This window comes from Colossoma macropomum, unplaced genomic scaffold (assembly GCF_904425465.1).
Source record: "Colossoma macropomum unplaced genomic scaffold, Colossoma_macropomum, whole genome shotgun sequence".
Classification (NCBI taxonomy): Eukaryota; Metazoa; Chordata; class Actinopteri; order Characiformes; family Serrasalmidae; genus Colossoma; species Colossoma macropomum.
In genome coordinates, this window is record NW_023494789.1 from 5,931,798 (window position 1) to 5,955,880 (window position 24,083).

At 40.5% G+C, this 24,083-nt stretch overlaps 1 protein-coding gene across 9 annotated transcripts in view; it reads left to right on the forward strand.

Moving 5' to 3' along the window:
- Positions 1-24,083, forward strand: part of dock9b (dedicator of cytokinesis 9b) — a 136,238-nt gene that overhangs the window by 83,523 nt on the left and 28,632 nt on the right. For 8 of the 9 annotated variants that reach the window (XM_036569875.1, XM_036569880.1, XM_036569881.1 and 5 more), the window contains exons 14-37: positions 332-414; positions 518-640; positions 934-1,013; positions 2,495-2,685; positions 2,928-2,993; positions 3,967-4,059; positions 5,235-5,346; positions 5,565-5,683; positions 7,496-7,582; positions 7,716-7,808; positions 9,490-9,605; positions 9,713-9,782; positions 9,890-10,015; positions 10,422-10,493; positions 10,651-10,797; positions 11,065-11,148; positions 13,446-13,557; positions 15,808-15,986; positions 16,952-17,050; positions 17,280-17,391; positions 19,333-19,463; positions 21,966-22,080; positions 23,117-23,183; positions 23,294-23,341. In XM_036569875.1, coding sequence (XP_036425768.1) covers positions 332-414; positions 518-640; positions 934-1,013; positions 2,495-2,685; positions 2,928-2,993; positions 3,967-4,059; positions 5,235-5,346; positions 5,565-5,683; positions 7,496-7,582; positions 7,716-7,808; positions 9,490-9,605; positions 9,713-9,782; positions 9,890-10,015; positions 10,422-10,493; positions 10,651-10,797; positions 11,065-11,148; positions 13,446-13,557; positions 15,808-15,986; positions 16,952-17,050; positions 17,280-17,391; positions 19,333-19,463; positions 21,966-22,080; positions 23,117-23,183; positions 23,294-23,341 — 2,525 coding nt within the window. Of the gene's footprint in view, positions 1-331; positions 415-517; positions 641-933; positions 1,014-2,494; positions 2,686-2,927; positions 2,994-3,966; positions 4,060-5,234; positions 5,347-5,564; positions 5,684-7,495; positions 7,583-7,715; positions 7,809-9,489; positions 9,606-9,712; positions 9,783-9,889; positions 10,016-10,421; positions 10,494-10,650; positions 10,798-11,064; positions 11,149-13,445; positions 13,558-15,807; positions 15,987-16,951; positions 17,051-17,279; positions 17,392-19,332; positions 19,464-20,382; positions 20,557-21,965; positions 22,081-23,116; positions 23,184-23,293; positions 23,342-24,083 lie in introns of all 9 variants that reach the window. The other variant, XM_036569879.1, reaches the window with a different exon arrangement.

Genomic DNA, 24,083 nt, shown 5'->3' on the forward strand with positions numbered 1-24,083 from the left:
TCAGCTGCAGCACACACATACATGCACACAAACAGAAACATACCCTGCTGCACTGTGCTGAGATGAAAATGGCATTTCACGAAGCGCTGACATCAACACATTATCAAAAATATACACTTTTGAACTTAAAGCCATCAGTGGCCACCACTAAACACCAAACTATAACCTGCTATTGCTGTTATAATGGCAAGGAACACTGTTTTCTGTGCTGCTCATGAAAGAAGAGGACAGACTGTCTATCTTAAAACTGAGCTGTACCATATTTGGACCATAATTTATGAGTTTTAGAGAGAATAATGTGTGTTCTTCTTATTCTGCTGCTTTTTCCCAGGTGGCTCAGAAGGTGCTGAAGAACTCCAAGCTAGCCTGCAGTCGGCTGGGCCAGTACAAGATGCCTTTCGCGTGGGCAGCCAGGTGAGGCAGTGCTGTCTGGTGGAGTATTTTAAGAGTTCTAAGCTTCGAATGCGTTTGAATTTCTCTTTTAGACTGAGTCTGTTTTCCTGTGTGTTTGGCACAGGCCCGTGTTCAAAGATGCCTCAGGGACTCTGGACAAAAGTGCCCGCTTCTCCGCCCTTTACCGGCAAGACAGCAATAAACTGTCAGATGAAGACCTCTTCAAACTGCTGGCTGACTTCAGGAAGTTAGTAATAACTTCTAAGTGTCTGGCATTTCATCCACACTGTCCTCAGTAGCTCATCCACATATAATCAACCGAAAATATCCTCACTAAACTGATGAACTGTAAAATCCAAATACTTTCCGAGAACAATATGTTCAGGCTGTGTTGATGCAGCTGCAGGTGTTTCCACTCCAGGTTTTAAGGAATGTGTTATGACTGCACTCCTCTAAAGAGCACACCTGTCAGGTCCGGTGCACGTCTTTTCCTTGTTTTTGATTAACTGAAAGTGTCAATAAATCTGAATATGTCCACAGACCTGAGAAGATGGCCAAGCTTCCTGTCATCCTGGGTAACCTGGATGTAACCATCGACAGTGTCGCTCCTGATGTGACCAGTAAGTCACATTATAGTATTATCTAGTGCTCTCTCGTTTGAACTCGATTCAACTCAGCAGGGATTAGTTGGCTGTTTGCATGATGAATAAATACTGCTATTGGTCTCACTTGTAGTATGAAACCTCACAGGCATGCTTTTTACCTCAGTGTTTCGTTCTACATAGGGGCTTTATAACACATGCATAAACAATGAATAATGTATTTAGAAAGCAGTTCTTGAGTATATATGAACAGCTCATGTCTGTATTCTCAAGATGACGTAGGATGTTTTATGAAGTAAAATGTTTTGGTGTAAGGGCCCGTAAACTAATGCTATGGAGATTTGATCCAATTATAACACTCTGATGAAACACCATTCCCAAGTAATGGAACGTAGGCCCAATCCTGTTTCTTATTTTTACCCCTACCCCTTGTTTTCGAGTGTCTCCTTGCTCCTTGGAACAGAGTTACAAGGGGTAGTGGTTGAAATCTTCCTCTATGAAATGGGACCCTCAAATAAAAAGAGCATCACTTCATTAACAGCTACCAGCGCTGCTCTGTAGGCGACCCTGCCAGTCTGCAGTGACAGCAGAGGAGGGTGAAGTTCAGCTCCTCACTGCTGGGCTTTAGTTACATTTAGGGCGTTATATGCCATCAAAGAGGGGGATAATTATTTATTATCAATCGCCCATAATTCTTCAGTGATATGTAGCTGAAGTCAGATATTCACCAGCTTCTTGTTCGAATTTTCCTGTTCCACCTAAAATGGAGCAGCAGTTACATTCTGGCGCTTCAGGCATCGGTACTACTAGCTAGCTACCGAGACATTAGCATACTAGTAGCGATTTTTCGTGCTTGTTATGAAGAAAAGGACCATAATACACTGAAACGACATTAAACTAAGATAATACAGTGGTTATCATCATTTTTAACAGAGAAAATTCATCTGTGTGTTTCTTTGGTCTCTTGCTCGGCCATCTTGCCGGTTTTCTTTTTTTCTCATGACACTTTGTTTGGAGTGTTGCCTCTGAAAAACCTCCGTTTGGAGGGCTGCGTAGCCCCAACACTTTGTCTTACCCCTCTATCTCAACAAAAATCAGGACACCCTACCCCCAGGAGTGAATGCGCAAAACAGAGGGCTAAGGGCTAAGTGGTAGGGCCGAGGGGTGAAGTAGGACTTGGGCCTTAGAAGACACAGGCCTAGTTGGGAGCACCAGTCAGTTCTATGAAAGACTTCGATGCCCTCAAACCAAACTAAATTTGTGTTCATATTTTCTCATATGTGAAATACCAGTTTGAATACAACTGTATGTGTTAGGTTTTACTGTTTAACTGTTACATTAACTCTTTCCTCTCCTTTCTTCTGTTTTAATCTCTTAGTCTAATCTCTTGACTAACTGGTCACATAATGCATTGTGTTGTGTTAAGCACTTCTAGAAACACTATATAAATGAAGATTTATAAACGTACCTAACTCGGATCTCCTCTCTTGATTGGTCAGATTGTGTTACTCCATCCTACATCCCTGTGCGGCCCTATGAGAACAATGGGCACGGCGGTGGGCCTCTGCTAGAGGTGGAGGAGTTTGTACCCTGCATTGCTAAGTGCTCGCAGCCCTTCACCACCTACAACAACCACCTCTACGTCTACCCCAAACACCTCAAATATGACAGCCAGAAGTCCTTTGCCAAGGTAACAGACCAGCCTCCCTCAGTCTTGCTTAAACCAAACGCACTGTGACTCTAGATGTCTTTAATTATTCTGTGCCGATGTACTGTTATTATATTTGAGCTAATGCTCTGAAGTGGCCAAAGAATCTGACACACTGAAGTATCCAGATGGCCGATGTGATCAGTTCTAAAGCCAAGTGTGTTCAGTCCTTTCCAGCTTGGATAATGTTTAAATGACTAAGCAGATATGATTCTTTCCACCAGGCGAGGAACATTGCAGTATGCGTTGAGTTCAGGGATTCTGACGAGGAGGATGCACAGCCGCTTAAGGTTTAATTAATATACAGTGTTATCCTCATTCACTATATTCACTTTACTCACCATTATGTACCTACTGTACTTCTCAGACCACTGATTTAAGTGTGCGTACACCGATCAGGCATAACATTATGACCACTTCCTTGTTTCTGTGCCCATTGTCCATTTTTTCAGCTCCACTTACTATATAGGTGCACTTTGTAGTTCTACAGTTACAGACTGTAGTCCATCTGTTTCTCTGGATACTTTGTTAGCCCCCTTTTACCCTGTTCTTCGGTGGTCAGGACCTCCATGGCCCCTTTACAGAGCAGTGGTGGATCATTCTCAGCACTGCAGTAACACTGACGTGGTGGTGGTGTGTTAGTGTGTGTTGTGCTGGTCTGAATGGATCAGACACAGCAGTGCTGCTGGAGTTTTTAAACACCTCAGTGTCACTGCTGGACTGAGAATAGTCCACCAACCAAAAATATGCAGCCAACAGCGTCCTGTGGGCAGCGTCCTGTGACCACTGATGAAGGACTAGAGGAGGACCAACACAGACTGTGCAGCAGCAGATGAGCTATCGTCTCTGATTTTACATCTACAAGGTGGACTGACAAGGTAGGAGTGTCTAATAGAGTGGACAGTGAGTGGACACAGTGTTTAAAAACTCCAGCAGCACTGCTGTGTCTGATCCACTCAGACCAGCGCAACACACACTAACACACCACATTGCGTCAGTGTTACTGCAGTGCTGAGAATGATCCACCGCCCAAATAGTACCTGCTCTGTGAGGGTCCATGGGGGTCCTGACCACTGAAGAACAGGGTAAAAGGGGGCTAACAAAGTATCAGAGAAACAGATGGACTACAGTCTGTAACTGTAGAACTACAAAGTGCACCTATATAGTAAGTGGAGCTGATAAAATGGACAATGAGAGTAGAAACAAGGAGGTGGTCATAATGTTATGCCTGATCGGTGTATATGTGTATGTATGTGTTTGTAGTGTATCTATGGTCGTCCAGGGGGGCCTCTTTTCAGCAGGCAGGCATACGCAGCAGTGCTGCATCACCAGCAAAACCCAGAGTTCTGTGATGAGGTGAGTTCTGTTTGGCACAGGAAAGAAGAACCTTTTTACCACTTGATGTAATTTAACAAGTGATACAGGAGTTTTATGTGAATTTTGCCCTATTTGGTTTGGAGTGATTTATCAAGGGAAATCTGTATGCACACGTCAAACTCACACATCCGAAAAGCAATAAAACAACTTCAGGAGGTGTGAATTTTGGCTCTAATTTCAACCAGCGTAGATTTTTGTTCCATTCTCATGAAAAGTTGATGACATCATGCTACTAAGTAATACTACTACACTGTCAAAAAAAGGTACTGTGTAAGTACAGGGAGATTCACTCGAAAGAGGCCCCGAATATTCTGTAATAACTCTCGCTAGGACGAAGCAATCTGAACGAAACAGCGTGCAATGTGCTCCTCAGTATATGGAGCTTCGAACAAGCCAGGATGCCCCTGCGTCGGGCAGTGAGTTAGGCGCTGGACAGCTGACGCCACGTTTAACCTCCGTTTGCACCTTCTGGCTGCATATGCCCATACCCCTTCATGTGTCTGTCGGAAAACGGAGATCACTTCCAGCATCGCATGTAATGCAATCGATTACACATACATCAAGGTATGTAGTGTATTGTTTTGGTTCAGTTTGCTTCATCCTAACGGAAGTTACAACAAAATATTCGGGGCCTCTTTCAAGTAAATCTCCCTGTGCATTCTTTGTTCTTTAAGTTACAAATATAAATGTGCTAAAAGTACAACAGTGGTTTTAATTGCATACCTCAAATACGTTTTTCCCAGGGGAAGGGTACATATGTGTAATGTAGGGGCAGAGGCAGGTTGCAAATGCGAAGTAGCTTTATTAAGGACTGTCCAATACTCATAGTCACAGCAGGCAGAGGTCAAAACAAAGGTGACCAATGCTTGATCTATGCTTGAAAAGCCAAAGAGAGTAGTAGAGGTCAAAACCAGGGAAAACCTGGAAAAATTACGCCAGGACCCCTTGTAAACTTAATTCCACCCAAGTAGGGCTTTTGTCTATATATGGTGTATAAAACGATGATGTACAGTGTAATAAATGGTGTAATTAATTGTTGGTTAATTTTTATTGAATTTCTTTGTATAATCATAATTTCCCACTTTGGCTATCAATGTAGTACTGGATAAACATAACAACTACAATGAATATTTATGTTGCATTCTGGGTGTCAGATCAAGATTGAGCTGCCAACTCAGCTGCATGAGAAGCATCACCTGCTCTTCACCTTTTACCACATCAGCTGTGACAGCAGCACCAAGAAGCGGGACGTGGTGGAGACACCAGGTACAGCATGCTGCCCTCCTCTGGCAGGCCTGCTTGGGGTTTGGGCACAAGGCACTGTCCACTCAGTCACTCCAATTTACAAATATTCAGAAATGTGGTAGAACTTTTACAGCAGAAAATACATAAAAAAATAAAAAAGTAAATGTAAGTTATGTCTGACTCTCTCTCTCTCTCTCTCTCTCTCTCTCTCTCTCTCTCTCTCTCTATCTCTCTCTCAGTGGGCTCTGCCTGGCTGCCTCTGCTTAAAGATGGCCGAGTCATCATGAGTGAGCAGCAGATTTCTGTAGCGTCTAACTTACCTGCAGGCTATCTGAGCTGCCAGGAGGGGCTTAACAAGGTGAAGGCTAAACTCTTTATGTTTAACAAAAAGTCAGAGTTAATAATGAAGGCCTGGTGTCAGTTTAGTAAGCTGATCTAATTAAGCCTGTGTCAGTGCAACGTTTAACCTCCTTTTAAAAGATGATGTCCTGTGTGATCCTTGTATTGTGTGTGTGCTTTGTGTGCTGTTTTTATGGAGAACAGATGTTCCCGTACATTAGTTGGTACCAAATAGAAAATTCCCTGAATTTGTTTTTTATGGTTTTTATTCTTTTATTATTTAGTTACTTTTAAGGCTGCATTATTAATTAAGTTTTCATGTTTATGTTCTGAAAAGCAAGAGTTTAATATTTTGAATTTTAGATTTTAGTATTATGATGGAAGCTGTGATAATAGGTATTTGATGAGGTCAGGGTGAACAGTTTGAAATGAATCGTTTCTGTATAAACCTCAAACCTGTGCACTGCATCAGATAAGCGGATAGTGGGAAACTCGAATTTTTCAATGAGCCCAGAGTTTCCGAGTTGGGGCATGTCAACAAAAAATCAATGATAGCTGCTGATAAATTGGCTGTATTTTAGTCATCAGCCGCACGCTTAACACTGCAAACTAAAGCAATCCACACCTGGAAATACAGGTATAAGCGCATGTTATGTGACACATCTAACTGCATAAAAACATTACTCTTCTCACAGGCGTCTTCTGCTCTCCACTTTGTCGCAGCAACGCAAAATAGACAGACTCTCTTTAATGACAGATTAACAAAAGTAAACCAAAACTTCTTTCTTATTTCCAACCAAAAACACCTGAACACAAATCAAGTCGTACTTACGACCTCCGAAGTCGTAAGTAAGAACTTCAGAGGAGGACTTGAAAGCAGCTTAATTCTACCACTCAGACCAAGTAAATGGTTGAAAGACTTCAAAAGCATCCACTGCTTCACGATTTAGGAAACGATTAATATGGATACTACATTCAGTGAATGGCAGTGGTCAAAAAGCTTGTTTTCCAGCACGATGGTATTTGAGAAGGTCAGGGTGAACAGTTTGAAATGGTTTGGTTTCAGCATGGTTTCAGCAATAGACTTTTGGTATTATTGTCTCTATGAACATACACACCAACACATCTTCACACTTGCTTGGCAATGTTGCCAAGACGTAGCCAAAGACATTGAAGGGATCAACTTCAACCTCTACCCTGTTGTTATCTTTTTTAAGTGCATTTTCTACTGCTAGTTTTTATTTTTGCAGTAGTTTTTGGTAACGATAATAACCTTGATCTTGGAACCGATATGGCAAGAATGTGAGATCACGATACTTCGGGAAGTTTTCACGACACATGGCATGTCGCAGTATTTTTTTTTTGACATCTGATAAGTTTAAACAGAAAAAGTGGTGGCATATTTTGAAAATATGATCAAAAACTTTACATCAGATTTGTTAAAAAGGACTAATTATTCTCACATTGTAATAAAATATGCAGCTGGGATGAGACAAAATCCACAAATGTACAAAATGTGCTCCGAAAAGGATATTGTGACATGTTGTGACATACTGTGATGTGATTTATCACAAAATATTATTATATTGCTCAGCTTTTTTAACACAAAATGCTAAAAGATTCTTACTAAGATTAATTAGAGAACAATAAATTGAAAATCCATTCATCTACAATGTGTATGTGTTTGTAATTCCCAGTGAGAAAATTAGAACCATGAATTACTTAAACCCTTTATTCTTATTGTCTTCATTGTGTTCCTTTACACAGAAGTAGCTCTAGATGTGATTGGAAATGCTTTAGGTCATGATTGAATGTTTGTTTATGTTGACAGCACTCTGGTCCAGAGGTAAAATGGGTGGACGGAGCTCGTCCCCTCTTCCGAGTGTCAACACACCTGGTCTCCACAGTCTACACTCAGGTAAAGTATGAAGTACAGACCAGTTTAGGTGGTCAGACCCATGACTGTAGTATAGTGAGCTCATAATTAAGTCTGCAAATGTACACTATATATATTTTGTCCAGTAATTTCATCAGTTATTTCTCTCTTTTAGGATCAGCACCTTCATAATTTCTTCCATCACTGTCAGAAGATGGAGTCAGGGTCAGCCCAGGCCACTGAAGGAGAGCTGGTCAAGTACTTGAAGGTGAACATGTCTAAAGCACTCTTAATGAGAGACAACAGTGATTGAGATCATTATTATTGATTTTGTTGTTGTTGTTGTTTTTGTTAGTGCTGTTTTTTTTTGTCCCATCCTTTTACTACACAAATTCACATAAACAAGATGATTAGAAAGATAGGAGCATTATAAAGATAGACGAAATCACCACAAACCAGTACAGTCATATGCAATATTTTGGGTACCCCAGTCAAATGACACACTCCAAAAATAGTAACTTGTCAAGTGAAATGAACTTAAATCTAGTCAAAATCTAATATTTCCCATTTTGAGATGGCTGTGCACTGATTATAAGGTTATCTCACTTATTTCTAGACATTATTCATTTGTTTTAGGTCAGGGGTCAGCAACCCAAATGTTAAGAAGAGACATTTTGTCCTTTCAACAAAAATCAAACTGCCTTGGGAGCCACAACATTTATGTCCATTTGACCATCTCGGCTGTAAATATGTCTCAGTATGTGCTCATGTTCTTGTATAGGCTTACAAATTGAATTTATATGAAAATGCAGACTTAGCTCTGCTTTAAGCTTTAGCTCAGCCATAGCCGCTTTTTTTGCATCTCTCAGTGTTTGATTTTTTACGAGGCTGAAATCAGCTTCTCATTCGCCGGCTTCTTGTTCTAATTTTCCTGTTCCACCGTGGACTGTGCCTGAGGCGCCAGAATGCAACTGCTGCACCATTTAAGGTGGAACGGGAAAATTCGAACAAGAAGCTGGCGAATGAGAAGCGACTTCAGCCTCGGCACTTTTTAGTGTTTGACAGTTTCTCATCGCAGATTAAACGTATCAGGAAACCAGCTGGAGTGATTATAAATGCGAATCAGTCCATTCGTTTCCAAATTATCGATGTTCGTCTTAAATCTCTCTCTTTGTCTTTTCGTTAGCTACTAGCTAGGCAAGACTGTTGTCTATGTTGCTATGGTGACCAGCTGTCTGTGCTCAGATCTTCAGGGTTAAAGGGTGAATTAGCAGTTCTACATTAACTCCAGCATGTTGAACGATCAGCAGAGCTTTATTTTACTGTAAAGGAGGATTATTTTATTTTTTACCTACAAATCTGATTCTGCTGTGGAGCCACAACAGCGCAGTAAAAGAGCCACGTGTTGCCGACCTGTTTTAGGCGATTCTATCGAGTAAAATAACCTCACTATCTGGCAGATAATTTTGCTGGTTTCAAAGCACATCTGTTAAATATAGTGAGGTAAAAGTTACTTAAAAAAATCACTTAAAACAAATCAAAAAATGTCTAGAAATAAGTTAAAAAATTTTACATTAGGTTTACAACAATCTGAGCAGATTTATTGTCTACGTTTAAGATCATTTTGCTTGGCAAGATACCATTTTTTGCAGTGCATATTTTGTTTGTTTTTCTAAGTGAAAATAAGTTTAACGCATCCTCAACAGAGAATAAACTTCTGCACATTTTAATGCACATTTAATATTTATTTTCTGAATTCAACATATTGGGAAAGTATGAAATGTTAAATAAGGTATGTGCAAAATCTGTAGCACATTTTAAAACTTCTCTCAATATATGAAATTCCAAGAAATGTACGAAGATTTGCAGAAAAATGCCATAGTAACTTTTATCCCAAGGGTTGATTGTGACAAGCTCTCACTGAGAAAATCTTAACCATGTTTCCGCAGAGTCTCCACGCCATGGAGGGTCACGTGATGATTAATTTCCTGCCAACTATTCTAAATCAGCTGGTGCGTGTTCTTACGACGGCCAATCATGAGGACGTGGCAGTCAACACCACCAGGTGGGAGTGTAGCAGTTACCACTCAGACTGAGCTGGAGGCACTTCTGAAGAAGAAAAAAAATAAAAAGGCTCATCTTAAATCATTGATCCTATTCTGTCTCCTACAGGGTCATGGTCCACATAGTTGCCCAGTGTCATGAGGAGGGTCTCGAACATTACCTCAGATCTTATGTGAAGGTAAAGTTAATTCTTATGTCTGAACACATCAGAAACAGACACACCTGCAGAGGATTAAGCAGTTTTTAACCGTGGTTGATATTGTCACGTCTGTTTTTCCTGAGCAGTACGTGTTTAAGACTGAACGCTACTCGGCCACTAACAGTAAAACAGTGCATGAGGAGCTGGCCAAAGCCATGACCGCCATCTTAAAGCCTTCCACTGATTTCCTCACCAGCAATAAGCTCCTCAAGGTACTCCTTTCATATGCCTCTGGCATGTTTTGTTGATTTTGAAAGTGAAAATAAGTTAAAACATCCTCTACAGAGAACTAATTACTAATAATGCACAAAAACTGTAATGCACAATTACTGTTTATTTGCTGAATTTAACGTATTGAAAAAAAAAAAACATAAAAAATGTGGCTTTATAATTTGATTTTTTTTTTTTACCCATGCAAAAAATTTAGCAAAAAGTAGAAATTGTGCACTAAAAAAAATATTTTATTTAAATTTTAAAAAGTTTATTCCTTGTATTAAAACTTCTGCACATAAACTATATTTCTAATTCAAATACATTGAAATAAGTCATTGCTTCTTGTTGTGATTGTTGTGATTTAGAACATCTCTGTGATTTGCTGTGGTTGTTATTATCTTTCAGTACTCCTGGTATTTCTTTGAGGCCTTAGTAAAGTCCATGGCGCAGCATTTGATAGAAAGCGGGAAAGTTAAAGTGAGTAAAACGCGCTTCAGAAGATTAAACTTTCATTGGTTATGTAAATCTCTTGCCTAACGAAATTGCCTGACTGAATTTTCTTAGCTTTAACTTGTATTTAAACTGATCTTTTTGCAATTTTCTGTCGAGTAAACATGACTCTGTTTTCACCCAGCTGTCCAGGAACCAGCGCTTTACTGCTTCCTTCCACCACGCGGTGGAGACTCTGGTGAACATGCTGATGCCACACATCACCCAGAAATACAAAGACAACCTAGACGCTGCCCGCAATGCCAACCACAGCCTTGCCGTCTTCATCAAGGTGAGGCTCGTCTTAGGGCTCCTCTGCTGGGCTGCAGGACCCAGGTTGAATATTCTGGTCAGGAGCTAATTCTGTAGACAGTTACAGCCAGAAAATGTATTTACTAACTTTAACACATGCTTATTGGGTCACAGAGATAGCAGTGTTTGGTCAGTTGTTCTACCACCTGTAAAATGAAAGAACATCAATATTTGGTCCTCTAGACAAGAACATAAAGAGGTGGTAGCAGTACGTTTATCTGAAACGTTTGCCTTTTCTTCCAAACAGCGCTGTTTCACATTTATGGATCGTGGATTTGTTTTCAAGCAGATCAACAACTACATCAACTGCTTTGTGCCTGGAGACCCCAAGGTACAGAAGTAATTTTGTGTTACTAATAGCCACAGTTAGCAGATGATATTGCAGTATAGATGTACAAGTTTGTGTTAGAGGAGAGAACAACCTAATGTGGGGTAAAGTGTTGCAAAGATTTCTGTGTAGTTAACCCCTTTAAAATCCCAGGCTTATTACATACTTATTATTCAGTAACTACAGGGACTTCGATGCAAACTGGCTGAGCTACTCTTAGGTTATAAACGCATGTAATAAAAATGTGGGGCCATCAGTGGGCCTGGCCATTTAAGGGGTTAAACAGTTTTAATTAGAATGTGCTTCCGACCAAATTCTTGTATTGTCATCTGCAAAATTTCACAGCCATGTGACTGATGGTTCTTGAGATTCACCAGAAACACCTTAACTTTTCATCTTTAATGTGTGCATAAGTAACTGAATTTACATCTGTATTGTATAAATTACTCTCATAATGTGTGTAATATAGCACAATTCTGAAGTGAGAGCTAGTCGAGTTACAGTACAGCCTCCATAGAGCGGGGTTAGTTTTAACACAGTGTTACAAATAAACCACCCAAAGTAAAAATAAGGTAAGTTTATATCCCCCATCAATAAATTCAAAATATTTCATTTTTCTTCTCCTTTTTTCAGAGATTTATCATAAACATCATATAGATGTAAATAAAAGACATTCCAGTTTTGTTGTGCTTATTGTTTTCTACTGTTTAGTTAAAAAAAAGATTTGCCAGAGTCTAACACAGCCTTTTTCACTAATCATATTTATTTTGATTCGTTTTCATGTGTTTAGGTTGGAAAGCTCATTTGGTTCAAACAACATAAAATTTTATGGAGTTGATTGTGTTTTGTATCAATTTTATTAGGCTTTTCTAGCAAGTGTTGCAACTGGCCTCTCAGTCTGTTACAGTTAACAGTCTTGTGGGGCCAAACGTGATCTCATAACAAGACATTCTGGGGAGAAAGTGAGAAACTTGGCTAAACGTGGGTAGGAATGTTATTAAACCAATCCAATGCTTCATGAAGGTAGAGCTGAAATGAGGGCATTGGTGTGCTTTTCAACATTACCTGACGGATAGCAAGCCTGTCATTAGCCCATGCGTGTAATATACGTTAGCATGGCGGAAAAGTGTCTTTAAAAAATCAAATTAATGTATAAGCATGTAGATGCGTCGCATGTGCAGAGAACACATTCAGTGCTGTAAAAATAAACATTACCTCCTGCAAAGGAAACACAGTTGCATTATCTAACAGTAGTGATTCACTAGCTAGCTTGTGTTGCTTGTGCTATTGATTACTCTGAAGTTAAAAGAGTACAGACTAGAGGAATTTGGGGGCAGGTTTTAGAGTGGGCTTACCTCTGTTAGTAGCAGGTATTACTACAATCAAGCACAAAAAGCTTAACCCTTGTGTGGTGTTGATGTGTTTGTTACTCACTGGTCTGCTGGACCCACCACATTATACCATATAAAATACCAGATGTTTAAAATATCAGAAGTGTCCAGTGTAGGTGTGGCATGCGCCCGCCCCCCGGGCCCCGACGATGACGGCCGCGAGAGCCGGCAGGAAGGCAGGGCCCGAACACCCAGCGGCGACGAACCTCGGCCAGGACGGCAGGGAGAGAGCTGCGAGTGGGGAGGGGGCGGAGCGCAAAGCCCGGCCTCCTCCGAGTAACCCGAGTGACGCGAGTGACGGCGGGAGGAGGAGAAAGACGACGACGGGGCCGGCAACAAGAGGCACCAGGGCAAGGAGCGAGTCCCGAGCTCCGCCACCTGGGCCCCCCCCTGTTACGCAGTGAGGCCGCTTCACTACACCTCACGTTCGACCCGAGCGGCCTCGCTGCGAGGTTCGTCGCCGCTGGGTGTTCGGGCCCCGCCTTCCTGCCGGCTGTCGCGGCCGTCATCGTCGGGGCCCGGGGGGCGGGCGCATGCCACAGTAGAGTTCTCCTTTAGCAGCTGTAGCCAGTCAGCAGCCTGTTCATGATGTCCACCTTCACACACACACACACACACACACACACACAGACACACACACTAACAGCAGGCCATGTAGGAGGAGAACAGAGTGAAGGACACAGCACCTCCACACTTTTACTCCCCGCAGGTTCACCCAACACCACATGTGTAAATGTGTAGGGGGTGAACAGTGTGAAGCCGTTGTGTTGTCCCATTCTCCTCTTTATAGCTCTTGCGTTGTAGTCATGTGCTTGTAACATATTTCATATCTTTTGTAGGGAATTAAATTAAGGTTATGTATTTTTTATTGCTTTGGCTGATCTTTCTCTCTCGCTTTGTCTCCTGCAGACGCTGTATGAGTTTAAGTTTGCGTTTCTGAGGGTGGTGTGCAACCATGAGCACTTCGTTCCACTGAACCTGCCCATGCCCTTTGGGAAAGGCAGGATAATGCGCTTTCAAGGTACACAGGTCTTCAGTTACTTAAGCCTAATTTCATCAGATCTTTGCAACAAATCACAAGTCTTTTTGTTCACTGACACTAATTAGATTTACTGAGGCAAATCAGATTAGCCAAAAAGCCAATTTCCTCCTGCTGGCTCACCTGCGCCTCTCTGCCTGTGCGCCTTGCTTGCTCCGGTTCTTGCTGTAGCTCCTACATTTCTTCTAGTTCTCTCCTTTATCTCTCTGTCTTTGTTCTGAGTTTTACACTTCTTTCTCCACCTGTGCTAGCTTTTCTCTCGCGCAGTAAGGAGACTCATGCCAAATGTGTAGGTGAGCTGTACTGCTTGGCCTGTGGCTGTGGCTGTGTATTGACTGTGCAATGTTGTGTTAATACATTTGTCTCAATTTACAAACTATAATGCTGTGCAGGTTAGGGGTGGGCGATATGACAAATGTAATATCACGATACTTGAAAATACAGGGTGATCCAAAAAGATTAATCCGATTTCAAATACCAATTGAAAGAGAGTTTCTGACTGTCAGTATGGCAGTGAACCTCCAACAGCTCAGAGCATTCATTGATGGTACCAACAGTTCCATAAAAAAGGTCACCAGCATCACCACATCTCACGCTGTGTGACTTTTTTGTGGGGGTATGTTAAGGGGGGCTACGTTAAGGATTCTGTGTACGTGCCACTCCAAACAACACTGGATGATCTCCGAAATCACATTGAAAGAGCCGTGAGTACAGTGACCCCCGACATGCTCGGTTGAGTATGGGATGACTATCGCATTGATGTGGAGGAGGTTCATATTGAGCACTTATAAAATTACATAATAAACTTTATTCTCACTTAAACCATTTACAATTTACTGCACTGGTCTGTAATGATTTACAAGTGAAATAAATCTTTATAATAAATCATAATCGTTTTGAATCACCCTGTATTTTCACAATACACGATATGTATCATAATTTTAGTTTTTCTGAAGTTTGATAACTTGGAAATTGTGTCCATTTAAAAATATGATCAAAAACTGACATTTTTACAAAATACTGTGTACAGGACTAATTATCCTCTCTTTGATGAAACGTAATTAGTAATTAGTCAGTGAATTGTACCGAGTACTGACGATAACCATGATATGCTGAGAAAAGCGCATTGTTATATAATTTACTACAATAACAATAAAATAAAAAATCATATCAGCCACCCCTAATGTGGATAAACAGTTTCTCCTTTTTGTGGTCATTTCATTTTCATTTTCCTAATGATCTCCACCCACATATTCAACAGTATGAGTGTTGTTTGTTCTTGCTCAATGTTCCCCATTCATTGCTGAGACATGGGTCATGTCCTTTCAATGCATATGCATTGTGGGATAATCACAGCAACAGTCATGTCTGGTGTCTTGCAGTTGAATGTTGTCCCACTGTATTTATGTGTCTCTGTTTTAGGCTGTTTGTGTTTTAACTTGATGTGTTTTAGTGATATTGATATGTTATTGATATTGTCATTGAGTTACAATAAGCAATAACTAGCAGGGTTATATAAGGAGAGGTGTGAATATACACTATGGATAGAGATATGGATGTACTGTTGCTGTTTACAAGATTAAAAAACTATGTAAAATATTATATGTAAAATGTATACTATATATAAAATATTGTATTGCATATATACTATATATAAAATATTATATGGTTGCAGACAAATGAAATGATTCTAATATGCTTGTCCTGTGCAACATATCAGGTTTCAGTGTTAGATGGAATAGAAGATTCTAAAATGACTGAAAAAGCTGTAAAGCATTAAAAATTTACTTATAATAAAATGAATATCTGGAATTCATTCTAATCTTTGAAAGTGGAGATCAAATGTAACAGCAAATAACTTGACATAAAATGTAAATAGATAATTACTGTATGTTGTTTATCATTTTATTACTTCTTGTTCACATAATTCTTGAAATATTTATTAAAACATTCCTAAAATGCCTTTTGGCGAATTTGTAACCCCACAAATAAATAGTTATTGTACATAAAATAACACAAATTGTAAATATGGCAAACTTTTGGATGGTATAAATGTAACGGTGCCTTCAGTTGTCCATCAGTTGGTCAGTTCTTTTTCCTAACCATATGAGTAGGTCAGTATGTGGAAGATCATGTTGAAGCTCTCAATCAGACTGTTTTAATGAATTGATCTTAACGTGACTGAAATGACTGTGTTTTCAAACTAATGCAGTCTCTTCTCTCTCCCTGCAGACCTGCAGCTGGACTACTCCCTGACCGATGACTTCTGTAGGAATCACTTTCTGGTCGGGCTCTTGCTGAGGGAGGTGGGCGGAGCCCTGCAGGAGTTCGGAGAGATCCGTCAGATTGCCATCCATGTGCTCAAAAGCCTGATGATCAAACACACATTTGATGAACGTTATGCCTCAAAGGTTGGCGAGTCTGCATCATCACTGGATTGTCATTGTTTTTTCACTAGATTTTTTTTATTAGTTGGCATTCACTGTTAACACTGTGGGAGCTGGGCTGCAAGCTACTTCATCAGTAGACCCCCCAGGTCTACTGCTTTTGCTGCTGATGCTGTGCAGGTTAGGGGTGGGCGATATGACAAATGTAATATCACGATACTTGAAAATACAGGGTGATCCAAAAAGATTCATCCGATTTCACATACCAATTGAAAGAGAGTTTCTGACTGTCAGTATGGCAGTGAACCTCCAACAGCTCAGAGCATTCATTGATGGTACCAAGATCACCAGCATCACCAGATCTCACGCTGTGTGACTTTTTTGTGGGGGTATGTTAAGGGGGGCTACGTTAAGGATTCTGTTCACATGCCACTCCAAACCACTGTAGAACTACATGTTGAAATATAGATCATGTCCTGTTTTGATTATAGCTCGGCCTGTCACTGTTATTACATAATCACCAGTAAACATCATTTTGGCTGATCAGTTATTTAAGTTGGCAGCAATTATTTAGGCTGACCGCAGTTATGTTCCACAGTTGTTTCCACAGTTTTCACATTGATATGTTTATGTTGCAACATAGAGAATGTGTATTTTCATCAGTTAGGTTGAGAAATACATATTAAAAAGGGAAAGAAAATGCATGGTTCTTATTAATACAATACGTTAAGATGGCAGCAGTTATGTTTGTTTATTTGAGCTCTCACTGTATGTTTATGGTCAGTTGGGAGCTACTAAGTATTGACAGCTATGAAGAAAGATGGAACACATAAGGCTTGTACAAAAAGAAGACAAATTAACTTTTAATCACAATTTTTTATATGTCAGTTAAACATTAACTGCAATTACCTACCTATATATACCAATCTATAATTAACTACCTATAGCATGAATGTAGCATCCTAACCTGTGTGGCCTGTGTGTTTCAGAGTCAGCAGGCTAGGTTAGCGACTCTCTACTTGCCTTTGTTTGGGCTGCTTCAGGAGAATGTACACAGACTCAATGTGAGAGAGACGTCCACCAGTCAGGTGAGTTATATAACAGAAACAGCAAAGGCCCCAATATAATATCTAAAGGACACAAACAGCCAAACGCACCAAACACACATGCTGTACTAAGCCATATGTGACAATCTCCAGGTCAATCATGCACACACTTCTGCTTCTATCACACACCTTAAATATATTGACCCCAGTCCTCTGACTGAGGCCACTGTACCTGCTGGTCTGAAAACACTAAATCTGGCTCTCCTTATAGAACGGGAAAGAAGAACCTGTCTCCAACATTGCTGCTGCAACACCACACAAGCCTGCTGGAAGCCTTGACACCAGTCTGCATAAAGACGTGTTTGGCGTCATCTCTGGCACAGGTGAGTTTTCATAGCACCATCTGTTACTACATCACTGCCAGTCCAGGAGAATGACACTCTACGCTTAATCACAGTGTTTTTTGGTTTCTCTCAGCCACAAGAGGAGAACAGCAGTCAATCTTATCCTTTTAACCCCTTACCTGACCAGGACACAGCAGTGTCCAGAATTTTTTTACACTTCTGCAGCCCCAATTGCAAGTTGGACAGTATGTGGAAAGCAAAAACAGAAAGCAGTGATTAGCAAATTTTGTTTGACTGGTATTAAATTGAAGATGGTACAAAACACAATATTCAATGTTTTACATTATTAACTTCATTATTTTTTGTAAATATATGCTCATAACAAATTTGATGCCTGCATTCCAAAAAAGTTGGGATAGGAGCACATTCACCACCGTGTTACGTCACCTTTCCAGCACTTAATAAACACTTAGGGACTGACGACACAGACTGATCCAGTTTTGATATCAGGTTTTTAGTTTGTCTTTATGTATTTTTACTGGGCCTTGGTTGTCATATTTTGAGCTTAATAAGATGCACGTTTTCAAAGTGAGACAGGTCAAGACTGCAGGCAGGCCAGTTTAGCACATGCACAGTCTGATTATGCAGCCATGCTGTTGTAACGTACCGGGTGTGGCTTTGTATCATGTTAAAATAAGCCTGAGTGTCCCTGAAAAAGAGAGCATGTAAAAGGCAACATATGATGGTTCTTTACGTCTTTGGCCTCGAGAACACAACATCCATTATTTCCATAAATAATCTGAAAGGTTGACTCATCCCACCACAGTACATGTTTCCACTGTGCATCAGTCCATTTCAGATGAGCTTGAGCCCAGAGAACTCGGCAGTGTTTCTGGACATTGTTAAATGGCTTCCAGTGTGCATAGTGCAGTCTTAGCTTGCATTGGTATGTATATATACCAATGCAACTGCATTGGTTGGTATAGGGTAGTGGGTAACATCTCTGCCTTCTATGCTGTAGACTGGGGTTCAATCCCCTGCTTGGACAAGCACCCTGCACTATACCAATAAGAGTCCTTGGGCAAGACTCCTAACACTACCTTTGCCTACCTGTGTAAAAATGATCAAAACTGTAAGGCGCTCTGGATAAGAGCTTCTGCCAAATGCCATAAATGTAAGTTTGTGGATGCAACACAAACAGTGTTTATTGACTACAGTTTGTCAGAGTATTCACGGGCACATGTGGTGATATCCATCACAGAAGCATGCTGGTTTTTAATGCAGTGCTGTCTGAGGGGTCAAAGGTCACAGGCCTTCCTTTGTGGTTCTCGGCCTCTCCCTTTACGCTCAGAGATTTCCCTGGATTGTCTGAATATTTTGATGATATTATGCACCATAGACAGTGGAATACCAAAAATCCTTGCAATCCTTGGCTGAACTGTTAAATTTTTTGCTGATTTTTGGCAAAGTGGCGAGCCTCGACCTATCTTTGGGCTAGGCTTTTCCTGGATGCTCCTTTTATACCCAAGCCTGATTGCATCACCTGGCAGAAATATGACATTATTTTTTATACCCTGTTTAATATTTGTAAACAACCTTAGGTAACATGAACTCCCATGGCCAATCACTGTTGTATCTGTGTCTTTTGTTGTGATGTGCAAAAATTGTGTCTGAATATTTTTGTCATTTATTTGCATCGCATTTGGTGTAGAGCAGCTTTTAGGATGTAATCAGCCTAAGATGAATTCTGTTGCACAGACTATATGCTATTCATATGGAAAAAAGTTTTATCATGGTCTGCCAGTTTCTACCCTTTGACTCCTAAGTGGCTTATTCAGTTATTAATTGTAAGCCTTATTATTTAGTTTGTACTGTGAAATGAAATACTATGTAAACTACATAGGTATGAGAAGATTTGAAGGGTTTAAGAGGTTAAACTGATTTTGTAAATTGAATCAGCCTCTTGTTTCATCTCTGCAGCTTCCCCCCACACCTCCACACCTAACATCAGCGCGGTCCGTCACGCCGACTCCCGCGGCTCTCTGGTCAGCACGGACTCGGGAAACAGCCTTCCAGAGAAGAACAGTGAGAAGAGCAGCTCCCTGGATAAGGTAGAATCTACACTCCACTGAACACAAAATTCTTCATATCCTGTCCTCATTCTTCTTTATAATACAAATAATAGTAAATTGCATCTTATTAAAACAATAAAATGGCTAAAGCCATTTGCCTTACGGTTAGTGTTGTGTTCAAGACCTCTACAGGTGAGTCCGAGTAAAGACCAAGACTTTATAGTAGTCAAGACTAAGTCAAGGCCAAGACCAGGACACACTGAGTCCAAGATAAAAACAGTCCTGCGCTGGGCCAAAATTTCAGTGTCATGTTTGGGAGCAGGTGGATAACCAGCCAACAATATGATAACAGTCCCTTAATATTAATATCTAACAGCAAAATAACAAATTAAACTAATATACATTTTTTGTGAAGCAATCACATGAACAACACATGAATTGCTTTCTTGTAAGCGAAGCCTTCGGACAGTCAGACGGCCACAGCTGTGGAAAATGCTCCTAATAAAGACAAATGTATGACAATAAAGCCAAATATAGGCAGGTCTGACATGTGGCAATCATTTTCAGTCTAACTAACACTAATGGAAACCAGCTATACAGGACTGCGGGCGGGAGCGGGAATATAAACATGAATATAAACCAAGTGCCGTACATCTATTTTTATTATTAAATGTAAACATATCAATAACAACATTCTGATCTGCTCTTGGGGGATGTTTGAGGGTACTACAGAACTACTTCAGGCAACTGTTACTGTAGGTAATTAAATAGTAAATAAAAACTATTAGGCTTTTATGCTGGACTGTATTAAATTGTCTTTTTGGTTTTTAACAGTTTGATGTAGCAGTGTCCAAAAAGTTAAAGCCCACATTCATGTTTCCTGAGGGAGAATGTTTTGTGGAAGCTACAGCTTGTCCTTCCTCTCTTACCTTATGCCCTCTAAACTGTGACCTATCAGCAGAGAGAGAGGTTCACTCGTAGACACACCCTTACTGTGCTGCCCCTTCCCCTCGAGCCGGAGGACTCCGCCCCCCTCAGCAAGGCAGCCAAACGCGTCACCATGGATTTCTCACTTCTGTCAAGCCCCAGCATCTCTGAGAGCAACACGCACATCACTGCTAAATCCATACAAGTAGATCTGTACTGAGTGTCCCCTGCCGGGGAGTGAAGCTGGGTGTGCATGCGTGTCTGTTCTCTGTCCTCGATCACGCAGGGTTTTGTCCTGCAGCACTCTTGGTGGTGGATCAAGTGTCGGTTTCCTTTCCCCCTTGTTAGTTTTTAAGTGTGAGAGATCAGTTTCCTCACTCCACTTTCTCAGAGTGACTGTGCTTCTGTTTATTTACATCAAGGTTAGTTCGGGTAAAGCTGCTAGCATAGAATAGTTGTAATTAGGGATGCACAATGATATTGGAATTATATCAGTATCTGTAGTCATCAGCACCTGACCGATGTTTATATTTTATTTTTCAAACTGATATTTGATGATGTATTTATTTGGAAAGACACTAAATACACTATTCCTCTGTAATGCTAATCCAGAACTTGCAGTTTCAACTTTTTAAAATTAATATTTATCAGCATTGGTAGATATGAACAAACCACAATTCCAAAAAAAGGGTGGGACACTATGTGAAACCCTAAAATCCTAAAGATCAGTGATTTTAGTAAATTGTTTTCGACCTGTGTTAAATGGAATACCATACAAAAACACAGTGTGAATTTCCCCATTGTGGGATTAATAAAGGATTATTCTATGTGTTATTTTTTGCCTTATAAACTTTTTTTTTGTAAAAAATTAATGCTAATTATAAATTTGATGCCGGCAGCACGTTCCAAAAAGGTTAGAACAAACAGCTGGACTGCAACTATACAGTGCAGTACTTCTGTGTTACATCACTTTTCCTTTTAACAGCACTTAGTAGTCAGTTGGGGGCTGAAGACACCCAGTTGATCCAGTTTTTAAAGCAGATTTTTTGCCATTCTTTTGTTAGAATGTCTTCAGCTGCGCAACTATATGGGACCATCCTTGTCATATTCTGCACTTCATAATGTAGCACACGTTTTCAGTGAGATACTGATCTGGACTACAGGCAGGCCGGTCTAGCACCTGCACGCTCAGCCATGCTGTGTAACATGTGCAGAATGTAACTTGCTGTTGTCGTGCTCAAATGCATATATCTCAGCATTTATGGTGCCTTCATGGATTTGCAAGTTACCCATGTCCTGGGTGATAATTCAGCCCCGTACCATGACATACCACACCACGATCTGAAAAGTCGAGAGTGCATTTTCACTGTGCATCAGTCTGCGGACATTGTTGACATTTGGCTTCTGCTGTACATAGAACAGTTTACATCCACAGGTCAAAGTGGATTCACAGATCACTGCCTTCTGGTTTCATTTGCATTTCACATACTGTCCCAGCTGTTTAGAATAGGTATATAAAAGATCGGAGATTGGCATTGGGCCACAATTGTCAGTGCATCCCTAGGTTTTCATCTTGGATCACTCAAAAATGTAACAGGCTTTTCTGGTTAACAGACTCAATCCGCGTCTGCTCTTGGGAGCTCCATTCTGCGCTGTGACAAACTAGACAGAGAAGAAATAAAGAACTTGCTCATGTGCTTTCTGCATGTACTCAAGAGCATGTCTGAGGGTAAGAACACACATCCACACACACACACACACACACACACACACATGCTTCCATTTCTATAACCGTAAGGAGACAGGAGGAGGACTACAGAAATATTTTCACACAATCTTAAGATTTTTTAGCAAATCAACACTGAAAGATCACTGGCTTTACCAGAGTTTTCTTTAAGCCTTTATCTTACTGAAAAATGTTTCTGGCTATTTTTTTTTATTATTTCTACTTTAACTGTGCAGTATTGTACAGAAGTCAGAGAACATCTCTATTTATTTAACCTCCAGTCAAAACATCCATTAAGTACACATCTACAAAGTTATTCATTTTTCAGCATCAGGAAAAAAGCAGGAAATTTAACATATTTTGCCTTTTTTACTGCAGGGAAATTCAGTCTTAGAAGTTGGTTGTATTTTCTGCTTCTCATGATCCAAGTAATCCCAAACACATTTAGTGATGTTGATATCTGGACTGTGGATTGGTCAGTCCATTGTCCTGAGCACACCAGCAGCTTCTTAGTGTGTTTTTCCTTTTTTTGTCTGTTTGCTTTTCTCAGTAACTGCTTCTTGACAGCTACACATCCTTTCAGACTCACAGTGGAAGGATGGAGAGAAACACCTGTAGTTTTTTTTCAAATCTAAGTGGAGCTTAATTTTCTCCTCTCTTATAGAGATGAAAACTCTAAGTACTACCAGGCCTTGCTTGGTTGTCAGGAGTCCTATTTTCTCTGTGTCTTTTACTTTTTCTATCTTTTCTTCTAATTACCTTTTTTTTAACTAACATCTTGTTTTTTTCCACTTATTTCCCTTTAACTTTCTCTTTCCTCATGCAAGTGGATTATTTTCCTTCTAATCTCCTCAGAAATATCTCCTGAAAAATGAATTTTTGCTGGAAATGAACTAAATAGAGGCTGATCTTTGACTTTTGTACAGTAATGCTGTATACTTGTGAGAACATTAACCACTCAGACTACATGCTATATTCCAAATCTATAACTGTCTGTAGTCTTCAGAGATAAATATATTAGTCTGTTTTTTCCTCCCAGATGCTTTATTTACATACTGGAACAAAGCCTCTCCCTCTGAGCTGATGGACTTCTTCACTCTGATAGAGTAAGGACGCCCCGCTTTCAGAGCCACCCCAGTGTGGAATTATACCAGAGCTGTAATATGCTTTTTAATGTGAGCTCTACTTCATCTCTTTTCTCTTTTTTGTCCTTCAGAGTGTGTGTCCATCAGTTTAGGTATATGGGGAAGAGGTTTATTGCCAGGTAAGAAAGCTTTTCATCACAGCTTGTACTTTTTAAATATACATTATGTACATTTAGTCCATATAAACTACTGCCTTCTACACACATGCACACAGACAGTCATGCAGAGGGCATCCCCTGCTGTAATACTTTGCTCTGAATGATCCTGTCCCTCTTTATGTGGTTATGTGTTCTTGGCTGAAACGCTGGCGAGAGCGCAGTTAGTCAGTTCTAGCATCCTGGCCTCCGTGCGCGGGGTAAGAGCTGTGTGCTGACAAGTGGCTGAACACTAACAGCTTGCTGACTCACCGTAAACTAACTGTTTTACGACTCAGCAGCAGATGCTGGGCGTGTTTGAGTGTGTGTGGGGGAGTGTGCTCGTGTCGTCGTGTGTTTGTGCCGTGAGCCGGGACAGTGCTTACTCACCTTTCCGTTATTTCGGGACAGAAAAAGCATGCACATCGCTAAGCATGAATTTGTGTTGGCTTTCAGCAATGGCTTTGACTCACCAAGCATGATCAGCTTTTCCATATTCTTTCATTGTTTTTGCCAAAACTACCACACTGAGACCTGAAATGCTTGCTGTTGTGGATTTGGTGGCTGTCCTCATACTGTAAATGACTAAGCTTGTGCCTCTGTGCAAGATTGCTTGTCATTTTCTTGATGATTCACTGACACCCATTTCACTGTTTTGCTCCACACATATTGTTTTTGGCAGCATATCCATTAAAATCATCCCTTTGGTCCATATGTAGCACGTGAG